Source organism: Euphorbia lathyris, chromosome 1 (genome assembly GCF_963576675.1).
Source record: "Euphorbia lathyris chromosome 1, ddEupLath1.1, whole genome shotgun sequence".
NCBI classification, from domain to species: Eukaryota; Viridiplantae; Streptophyta; class Magnoliopsida; order Malpighiales; family Euphorbiaceae; genus Euphorbia; species Euphorbia lathyris.
Genome location: NC_088910.1, coordinates 31,195,425 through 31,206,638, shown reverse-complemented (window position 1 = coordinate 31,206,638; position 11,214 = coordinate 31,195,425). Strand labels below are relative to the sequence as shown.

At 36.1% G+C, this 11,214-nt stretch overlaps 1 protein-coding gene across 1 annotated transcript; it reads right to left on the bottom strand.

The window, feature by feature from the left end:
* Nucleotides 1-5,183: 5,183 nt before the first annotated feature.
* LOC136226873 (autophagy-related protein 3) lies at nucleotides 5,184-9,786 on the bottom strand. Its single transcript, XM_066015546.1, has 10 exons — nucleotides 9,494-9,786; nucleotides 8,820-8,890; nucleotides 7,630-7,746; nucleotides 7,385-7,551; nucleotides 7,215-7,300; nucleotides 6,902-6,953; nucleotides 6,727-6,792; nucleotides 6,267-6,394; nucleotides 6,066-6,168; nucleotides 5,184-5,571 (listed from the first exon to the last, which is right to left on the bottom strand). The coding sequence occupies exons 1-9, from the start codon at nucleotides 9,652-9,654 to the stop codon at nucleotides 6,072-6,074; spliced, it is 945 nt and encodes a 314-aa protein (XP_065871618.1). The 5' UTR covers nucleotides 9,655-9,786; the 3' UTR covers nucleotides 5,184-5,571; nucleotides 6,066-6,071.
* Nucleotides 9,787-11,214: the final 1,428 nt, after the last annotated feature.

Sequence of the window (11,214 nt, the reverse complement as noted above, 5' to 3'; positions counted from 1 at the left end):
ACATATGTTGGCTGTTTCAGTTGCATCAGCTTCAGATGAGGTTGACTCATCACTGTCGCTCCATGTTGCTACCATAGCCTTTTTGCTTCCCTTCTTCTCTTTCTTGAGGTTGGGACAGCTTGACTTGATGTGTCCAGTTTGATGGCACTCAAAGCATGTGACAGACTTGGAACTGTCCTTCTTGTACTTGTCACTGGACTCAGCTTTGTACCTGTCACTTTTTCTGAATGGTCTTTTGCTGTTTCTGTCACTTCTTCTGAACAACTTCTTCATTTTTCTGGTGAACATAGCCAATTCCTCATCATCAGTTGACTCTGCTTCTGTGGAGTCAGCTTTCATCACTAGTGATTTTTGTTTCTTATCTTCTGACTTTTCTTTCTCTTTGGCTTCAAAGTTTTGCATTGAGATCTCATGAGTCAGCAGAGATCCGATTAGCTCGTCATACTTGTATGTAGTCAGGTCCTGAGCTTCTTCTACTGCAGTTTTCTTTGCTTGCCAGCTCTTGGGTAAGCTTCTCAAGATTTTCTTCACTTGTTCTTCTTCGGTGAAGTTCTTGCCGAGTCTTTTTAGTTCATTTATAATATTAGTGAATCTAGCATTCATGCTGGAGATGTCCTCGTTGTCGTTCATCTCGGACAGCTCATATAATCTCATGTGTTGATTCACCTTTGACTCTTTGACCTTGCTTGTACCTTCATAGGTCACCTCGAGCTTTTTCCATATCTCCTGTGCTGACTCACACCCTGATATTTTATTGTATTCTGCAGCATCTAAAGCACAGTGAAGCATATTGATAGCCGAAGCATTATTTTGAAGTTTTCTAAGGTCATCTTCTGACCACTCAGTTTCACTCTTAATGACTTTCTCATTGTTAACAGTTTTATATGGCACGTATGGGCCTTGAACTATTACAAGTCATGCACTCATGTTTGTGGCTTGAATAAAGTTCTTCATCCTATTCTTCCAAAAAGTATAATTAGATCCAAAGAATAGGGGAGGCCGACTAATAGATAATCCCTCAGGGAGTATTTGTGTTGTTTGGTTCCCTGAAAGGAAACGAGTGCTGTTCTCAGCCATTTATGGGGATCCGCTCAAGATAGTTATATCTTAGAGTAGTGAGCTTAGGCTCTGATACCACTTGTTGGTCCCGTGTGATTCCAAGGTGGGGTTAGGAACTAATATTTTTTTTTTTTTTTGCTAATTTAATTATACTGACTTGATAATTTAGATGAGTTTGTTAACTCAGCTTTTGGTCAGCACAGCCGATCTTAATGTAAGACAACTTTGGTCAGATGTTGACTAAGGCTGTTTTACTCGTGAGTTGGGAATTGACACTTTCTGTAGTCAGCTTCCACCTCAGCACTCTAATTCACTCAGTATCAGTTTAAATGATTTATATGCTGAGTAAATTCAACAGACAACACATGCACACACACACACACACACACACACACACATATATATATATATATATATATATATATTGAGAGAGTTAGAAATTACTCAGTACGACTTATCCTGGTTCGGCCTCTCTGCCTACGTCCAGTCCCCAGAGTCCTCCGGGCTTATGGAATCCAATACTGAGCTCTTTAAAGGTAGAACACAAACTGTTTACGAGGCAGTTGAATATGCAAGAGTATCGTCCTCTATTCTTCTACTCAACTCCTACTAAGCACCACGACCTAGTACTTAGATTTCTCTACCACTGAATGTTTACAACCAAACACTCAGCACAACACTCTTAATATTACGAATGATACAAGTTGTTCTTTTTCAAATGAAGAACACTTTAGATGATTACAAACAATCGATCTAGCATTTACACAGGAATAGAAAATGGGTGTAAGATCTCTTTCTTGTTTTTGAGTGCTTTGAACTTGTATTTTCTCTCTTGTATTTTTCTTTCTGTACTTCGGCAATGATCCAAGGAGTTTGATTGTCTTTATATAGATGAAGACCTGGATGAGGATCATTTCAAATGATTTAGCCGTTAAGTCCAAAACGGCTCTTTTAGGAGACAGCGTCTGGTCAGCTTCAGGTTTTGCAGCCCAATCCTATCCTCTGATTTCTTCAGACGTCAGACTTGTCTTCTTCCTGCAGTCGTTGTCTTTTTGTGGCAGTTGTCTTTTAGCAATAATCTGTTGACCCATGCATCTCGGAATGTGTCTTCTGCATAATTCCAATGATTCAATTATTGGTGCAGAAGGTTTTCAAGACTTGTCTTCTAGTGAACGGATCTCTCATGTTGTCCTGAAGATTACTCAATTTCTACTTTGTTATTCATTATCTTCGTTTGTTGTCAACTTCCATGCTGAGTTCCATTTCACTTCGCTATGTTGAACTTCAGGCTTCTATCCTGAGTTCAATTCTACTCAGTTTGTTCTTTGATCTCATGCTGACTTCGACCTGTCTTATTCTTTATTTCTTTTTGTATTTAAGTTTATACTCAACATTGAACAAACAAATTAGTACAATTAAATCAAAGCACTTAAATTTAATTGTCTCTTAATCATGGATGATTTTGTCAAATCAAAATCTTGTGGAAATCATGGATGATTTTGTCAAATCAAAATCTTGTGGAAAGGTGTTTCAACAAACTCCCCCAAAGATCTCCTCGTTCCACCATTTCCAAATCTGATGGCAAGCCACCACAAAAAGGAGGACACCTTGATTCCCAGGCAGAAGAATCCCTTTAATACCATCAACAAACCAATCATTTTCAGGATGGGCTAAAAAGGAAGGTAGCACATCCCTAGGGAGAATTCTCCTCCAAACCTCCTTACTTCTCTCACAATCCCTAAGAGCATGACACAAGGTTTCCTCAAACCCTCTGCATCTGCCACAGGCTCCAGAATCCACCAGGTGCCTCCTTTTCTATCCGAATTAGTAAGCAACCTATTCCTAGCCCCCAGGCATAGGAAACTCCTAATACGGTACGACACTTTTAAGGCCCAAATCGTCTTCCACACCCCAGGGGACGGAGAATCCAAATCCTGATAGAACGCCTGAAAAGCAGATTTACATGAATAAGCCCCATTATTAGTCAGCGCCCAACAGTAACTATCCTTGTCCTCAATTTGATTACTAATGAGAACACCTCTGATAGTAAGGAGCGATTCCAGACTGAGGTAGGACTCAAATTTATCCCACATCCACTCACCCTCAGAGTCCACCACATCAGCAATCCTCCAGTCCTGAATGTCCACCGGAGGCAAGGAAGTACAAATCTCCAATAAAGGCTTCTTACCTACCCAAATATCCTTCCAAAATCTGATGGATCTGCTATTACCTACATTCCACCCAATCCCAGAACAAAATTCAGTAAAAACTGCACTAATGCCTTTCCATAGAAAGGAACAGTTAGCCACTCTATCCTTAGGGCCCCCAAACACCTTATCCTTCCGGTATTTCCCGCATAAGAGTTGGACCCACAGAGCTGAAGGAGACTGCCACATCCTCCACAAGAGTTTCATTAATAAGACTTTATTATTATCTTTGGCTTTCCTAATGCCCAGACCTCCCAAATCTTTAGGCTGACAAACCTCATTCCAAGGAACAAGATGGATCTTTCTCCCCTCCTCAGCTTCCCCCCACAGGAACCTACGGTTAATCTTATCAAGATCCTTAAGCACATGTTCAGGAAGATGACAAGCCTGCATAATGTGATTGGGAGTAGCACAATTAACAGATTGGATTAACGTAAGACGGCCAGCGAGAGAGAGAGTCTTAGTTTTGCAAGTGGCACACTTCATATTTGCTTTATCCAAAGTATCTTTAAAAGACACCTTAGACACTCTCTCACTGTGGAGGGGAATACCCGAGAGATCACTTAACCTTTTATAGACTCTCTGGTTCATATTTTTAGAACACATCATCCTAGATTTATGGACATTAAGCTTCTGACCAGAGGCCGAACAGAAACAGTCAAGGATATCCATAATAATACTCAACTGCTCCTCATTACCTTCTAGAAAGATCAGAACATCATCTGCAAAGAATAAATGAGTAACCTGGGGACATAAGCTATTGATAGCCACTGGGTGGAAACTCCCATTATCAACAGCATCCTGGATCAGATGCGACAACCTCTCCATTGCAATAACGAAAAGGAATGGGCTCATTGGGTCCCCTTGACGGATACCCCGACCCGGAGAGAATTCCTCCGACATATCCCCATTAATCATAACTTGAAAAACAGGAGAAGAGATACAAACCTTAATTAACCTTCTCCAATTGTCAGGGATCTTTGCTCTCTCCAGACTCTCCATCAGGAAACTCCAGTTAATGCGATCATAGGCTTTCTCCAAGTCCAACTTAAGAGCCACAATGCCTTTCTTCCCCTTCCTGATCTTCATAGTGTGGACCAACTCTTGGGCAATCACCACATTATCCATCATTTGTCTACCAGGCACAAAACTACCCTGACTCTGACAGATGATCTCAGGAAGAATACAGCGGATTCTATTAGCCACAATCTTCGTAACAGTCTTATAAAGAACATTACAAAGACCGATAGGCCTCATATGCAAAAAGGAAGAAGGTTTCTCAATTTTAGGAACCAGAACCAGAAGGGTTCTATTCAGCAGCTCTATATCTTGAGAACCATTAAAGAAGCCTAAGATAAAGTTATAGATACCTTCCTTCACAACCTCCCAGTGCTTATGGTAAAAACCAGCCAGCAGACCATCAATCCCAGGAACTTTAGAAGCCCCAATACTAAAAATGGTTTGGTCAATATCCTTCAGGGAAACAGGGTGGAATGCATCCCGAATGCTATCCTCCCCAACCATAGGAAAGGAAGCAACAGAGTGAACCCTCTCCAGATGGACAGACTCCTCTTTAAACAGATCCTTATAAAACTCCAGGGCCAATCTCCGAATATCCTCGTCCTCATACACCCAATCACCATCAGAGTTCTTAATCGCATCAATCCTATTCCTCTGCCACGTATTAATATCTAATACACCACGCATGTAAATGCCCACTGAATTTAAAGTATACACAACAAATGTCTATATTACCATGTCTTTAAATTAAATCAACAAATAGAATTGCTAAGAATCGAACTCTTGATCACTTGTTCAAAGAGTCATACCATGAAAATTAGATAATGGTTACAAGGATAAAAGATAATAAGCTAGACCATAAAAACTGATGTTGAGACTAATAACTACTGACAACTATTTTATGTTGACTATTGACTTATTGTCTATTAATCAGTTAACTGTTTCATAATGTATCAGTAATAAGCAACTATTAGCAACATATAGAATTTGGAGTTCACATGCTGCCACGTCTCAGATTATGGAAACAACATTTGGTAACAAATTGAAATCAAATGAATAACCTTGTTTATAAATTTACAAACAATACTGACCACCATCACAAACTTAAATTCACTTCTTTTTTTGTTTTTCTGAATGGTCTTTTAAGCCACTCTTAGAGATGCTTCGAGTAAAAAGTTTCTTCTAGGGTTTTCTGTACAATAATATGTTGTTACAGACTGCATCCATCTGCAGAGAACTCATCACAACCAAGTTAATTTCCCTTCCTTTTCTGGAATTGCTTCACCTGGCAAAACAAAACATGGTGACTTTAATGCATACATACAACATTCAAAGACAACTTAGGCATATGGATGTCTTAATATTCGCAGGCAGGATTAGGGCAAGTGAAAAGATTTCTGCTGCTCATGATCACTCCGAATAATTCATTGAGATTACATGAAAAACTTCATGCAATTCAATTATATTACATATCTTAAGAGAATAGCTTAACAGAGTAGTAAGTTACCACATGTTACAATTAGGATAAATCAATAGTTAAAATGTCTAAACACAGAGCAAAGACTTTTGACTTGGATATTCCTTCGCAAGTTCGTGACTATGAGCATATGGCAAAGTGATAAAAAAAAAAGTTTTAGCTTTTCCTAGCATTTTTTCATGCAGAAGAAATAGCAATGGCCATTCTACATATCTGCAACTTCAATGAATCTCGCTGTTAATATTCAGAGCAATGCTAAGAAACTATGATCAGAATGCAAATAAATTAATGACGGCAATCACCTTGGATCAGTTGCTTGAGCTCCCAAGATCAAAGTCCATCGTGTAATCATATTCAATCGTTGGAATTACAGAGGCTACGAATTTCAAGAATAGGAAAAGATACCTACAAAATGCACGTTGACCATAAAATATATAATGGCAATAAAAAGGAAGAGTAGAGATGACAAAAGATGTTTCAGCATATGTTATGTAATGACTCACTTATCAACTTCTGGCTCGACTCCACGTGACATTAAAACGTCAATGATTTTCTTCATGACAGCTCCGTGTCTGCATGGATGTACAGATGCATGCTTTCCAGGCAAGTGAGGATGGTCTTCAATTGTTACCTGCATCAATATACTTGAATTATGATAAGGGGAATCCTAGAAGAATCAAGAAAATCAATGATCAGGAGAATCCTAGGACATAGGTATACAGTGAACAGAAGAATGGTCTGCAAATAACTGGACTTTCACTCTTCTCCACTATATTTTACAGCCAAAAGATGCTAGGTGCACACATGCATGTAAATCATCCTTTCGTTGACCATGTTCATGATTCAAACTTTCCCCAGTAAAAATTAATATATGAGAACTGTAAAACAACTTATGAACACATTTCTTTGTTAGTTCTTGCTGAGTAACACTTCATTGATCAGCAAAAGTTTCTCATTTCTCACCGTTTTGCGTGCATGGTCTTGGCTAACATCTTCAAGTACAAGTTCTGGTTGCAGAAGCATCCTTGACTGCAATGAGATACATATATGTTATTGCACCAAGTCATTCAGTTAGTAATTATGGAACAATAAAGCAAAGATGGATTTTTAATACTAATAATAATAATAACTGACAAACCTCATCATATCCAGTAAGCCATACACGAGGAGTTTGATAATATTTGTCATATCTGAATGTCACGAATTAAAAACAATGTTATATCATAACTAGCTAACAACGGTATTGATTTCAAGAACATGTTTTGCAAAACATTATCACACCACAAAATAGTAGCTGAAAAACTAAACATAATGATTAGAAGATTTAGAACAATGAATACTCATGACATTGTTGAATGAAAATAAAACAGTTGCAATGTATTGATCATCGATGTTCTAGAAACAACAAACTCCAAAATATATATGCAACTTTAGTATCAAAATGATCTTACGTGATGCTGACATCATATGTTCGTGTACGCAGAATATTATCTTCATCAGGTTCATGAGCTACAAGATAACTAGACTGAAGCGTAGCCTGCATCAAGTAGCCAAAAAGTTCTCAGAAATTCTTAAATTCTAACAAGGCGAAAACAATGGTGTTAAAAAAGTGATGACTCACAGGATCATTTTCAATTAAATTGTCAGGTTCTTCATAATCTGCCATGTCTGGAATATCTTCTTCCTCCTCGCCTCCGAAGTATGTCGGTATTGATTGAATAGTACTTTTTTTGCTGATCTCTAGAGCATCCATTGAGGGTACATTCTCATCTTCATCACCTCTAGTTTCTAAAAAAGAAACATGGAAGCATCAGTCAAAGCATTGAGGATAAATTACAAGATATCAAGCTCTGTTAGGATATGCACCTCTTGGCTTCCCGTGAGTAGCCAACCAGCCATCATTATCCTCATTATCAAGTAGAACTTCACCACCAGCAGCTTCATAATCTTCTTCAACAGATGCAGCTCTTCGCAAGCAAGGAACTAGAAAGAATGTTCATATGTTTGTCATGAACCCTAATGTTATTATAAAAGAATCTTCCAAAGCTAAATAAAAAAAATTCAGAGGTCTTAAGTTTTTTCAAATTGGGTATTCTAAAGGTATTAGTGGTCTGGAAGGACTCAACCTTGCATCTCTCTTTACCTATCCAAAGTATATATTTATAAGATTTGCAGAGTCCCATGGAATGTTTTCTTGTATGCATAGTTGTTAAAAGCTCGCCTTACGCAAGGCTCAAGGTAGTGAGCCTTGATTGCACAAGGCGAGGTGCAGTTTAAAAGGTTCTCGCCTTGTGCGCCTCAGTAACACATACTGTTTTCACTAGGGTTTTTTCTTTTTTACTGTTGTGTAAAATAAATGGTTGATTAATCTCAACCACTAATCTAATTTAAATAAACTTAATATTAACCGTTGATCTAAATAAGAATATCAAGACACGTAAATAAGAATAGTAACATATACTGTTCTCACTAGGGTTTTTTTTTTTTTTTTTACTGTTTTATGTTAATGTCTCTATGGAGTATGAACTTAACTTTGTGTTTTTGACCTTTAGTATTATGTTTTTATGTGGTTTGTTTTGTTTTGTTTTTTGATCAAGTGGTTTGTTTTGTTTGTGTGGTCATAAATGTGTTTTTTTGGTTTATGCTTTAACTAGTGATAGAGTTTTTTTTTTTTTTTTTTTTTTTTTGCATGTCATGGCACGCGCCTTGCATTGCGCCTTGAGCCTAGGCAGTGGTGGAGCCAGGACCTAAACGTCGGGGGGCTAGACCGTGTAAAGAAAAAATTAAATGCTACTTCAAAAAATTGAATGTGGGTTTTCCGGCGGGGCCGGAGGGTCGGCCGACCCTCCCTGCCCCCTCTGGCTCCGCCTCGGAGCCTAGGCTCCAAGACCCCTTAGCGCCTTGCGCCTTTAACAACTATGCTTGTATGAACAAAAATCAGTATTACTCCTAGTAATTACCATAGGTATTTACTAACAAATGTGAAAATAGAGCATAACTAGGCTACTAGGATAAGCTTTCTATAAACAGAAAATGGGAGAAGATGGCATTGTTACCATTTCGAGTGATCAAGAACTGTTTTTCAGGAGGCAAATATGGCTTTCTTTTGCTAGGTTCGCCTGATTCCCTGTTAACCCATAAGAAAGAAGAAGAATTTCACACTGATCATGCAATTCCTTAAACTTGCTTGACAAAAGAAGAAAATAAAGGCTAAAAACACCTTAGAAAAATTTGCATAAAAAATAAAGGCGCTCTAAAAAAAGAAACCAAAGCTAAAAACAGAATAGATAATCCCAATTCTTCACTTCACAAAACAAGCAGCCATTCAAGTGAAGCATTATCCAATAAAGAAAAACAATTAGACTCTTAACTAATAAGCAAAGAGAGACTCTTAATTACAATTAACTAATAAGATCAATGCTAGAGCTCAAAATAACTGTGGATCTAATATCCCCCGTGTTACCAACGGGTATCAATTTCCGGCAACAGTACCATAAAGATTAACTTCAGCTAATTCAACACCATAATCTTACTATAGTAATTTAATTACCAAATTAATACAGACACGATTTCAAGAAAATTTCAAGAAATACCTTCCCACCCAAAATTTCTTCAATTCCGAAATCCAATTTAAAACAATAGAACATAATTGAACAACAATAATCATATATCTAAAGAATCGAACGAACCTAATAAACGGAAGGGAGATTGGCTTAGTTAAATACTTTACCAGGACCAGGTAGGGCATTTAGAGACAAGATTGTCTCCGGCAAGAACGAATTCGCTGACGCTAAGAACACCCTTTTCTTTGAAGGCAGAGACAGTTCGCGGTCCTGTGATTCTCTCTACGGTGCCTTTGAAAGCTTCGTGAAGCTTCTGGGACAGTACCATTGCGGGAATTTTCAGATCAAATACCGATTGAGTTCAGGCAAACCCTAGAAATTGCAGAGTGACGGGCGTATTTCTCAAGTTAAACTTTGCAGGAATAATTAGTTCTCCGTTTTTGGAGATGATTTGGATTTTCAATTATTTTATACATTTATTTGCTTTTTATAGTGTTGGTCCACATGCTTTAAATCTAATCAGTTGAGTCCTCAATCATAAAAACCATAGTTACTAGTATCAATTTTGATTGAAGTATGTCAGCCTCAAAGATGTACAATTGATGATTCTCAAATTTTGATTTTAACTCAGACTAATGAAATCATATAAAAAAAATTAACTGGGTATAGAAATTAATTAATCTGGTGAAAACTTAAAAACAAAAAATAAGATATTTTACTTCGCGGTGACGGTAAAAAATGGTTGGGGACTACTATTTTTTTTTTTTTTTTAAAAATAATTCAGTAGATTCATAATCAGCCTCATAACAGAAAGTATCCTCATCCTGTAGCCAATTCGGAGCAGAAAAAAACACAAACTCACTAGCATTGGATAAGGCATACTGTGCAACGACATGAGGTAGAAAAAAAATATTTTATTCTTTTAAAATAGTAAAACATTTTTCTCATGGAAATTGATTTATTTTCTTAAACATATAAATACCGGAAAATAAAAAAAATATATCTTCGAGCAAACAAACAGGATCTCATGAGTCTTTAATATTTTCCTTCAATATATCTTAGTCTTAATCATTTATTTTTATGGCATGTTTGGTTGAACGGTTAGTTGATAGATGTTGTTTTTGTTGTTGTTAGTTGTTAGCTATTGTAGTTAGTTGATTATTGTTGTTGTTAGATGTTTATTATTAGCTGATTAATGATTAGTGTTTCGTAAAATTGTGATGAGATGCTGGTGTTATTATTATATAAAACTAGTCGAAAACCCGTGCGGTGCACGAGGTATGAAACTTTTATATAATTTAGATAAATAAATAAATTGACATATTTACTTTTAAATAATTTTATATCATGCAATGAAAAAAATTTATATTATGTACATTTGAAATTAATATATATTTTTTAATGATAATTCAAATTAAATTAATTTTAAAAATAATTGACTACTTTTTTTTATAGAATTTTAACTAAAGATGAATGATTTATTTATTTTTATAAAATTCAATGATTTGTACTTTTTATGAATTTTAATACATTTTCATATTCCAAATATTCTGTGAAACAATAATAATAAAATAGCAGATTAATTAAAAAATATATTAGAATATAATAAAAAACCAAAAATTGAATTAAACTATAATTAAAATTAAATATTATATTTACGATACAAAAGAATTACAATATAGGTTAAACAAAAATTAAATTAAACTACAATTAAAATTAAATATTATATCTACGATACAAAAGAATTACAATCTATGTTAAAATGGAACCAACATCAATATATTATTCTATAAACTATTACAATCAATACTTTTCTAATGTTGCATATGAAGAAACTTTATCAATTCAATATGTTACATATAAATAAATAAAATTCGTAAGAATTAGT

Bases quoted from the DNA above. Each gene is read 5' to 3' on its own strand.
- LOC136226873 (XM_066015546.1), bottom strand. From the start codon at position 9,654: ATGGTACTGTCCCAGAAGCTTCACGAAGCTTTCAAAGGCACCGTAGAG. The intron at 8,891-9,493 runs GTAAAGTATTTA...ATGGGTTAACAG, and splicing joins AAATGCCCTACCTGGTCCTG to GGAATCAGGCGAACCTAGCA. The intron at 7,552-7,629 runs GTGCATATCCTA...TTTCTTTTTTAG, and splicing joins TACTCACGGGAAGCCAAGAG to AAACTAGAGGTGATGAAGAT.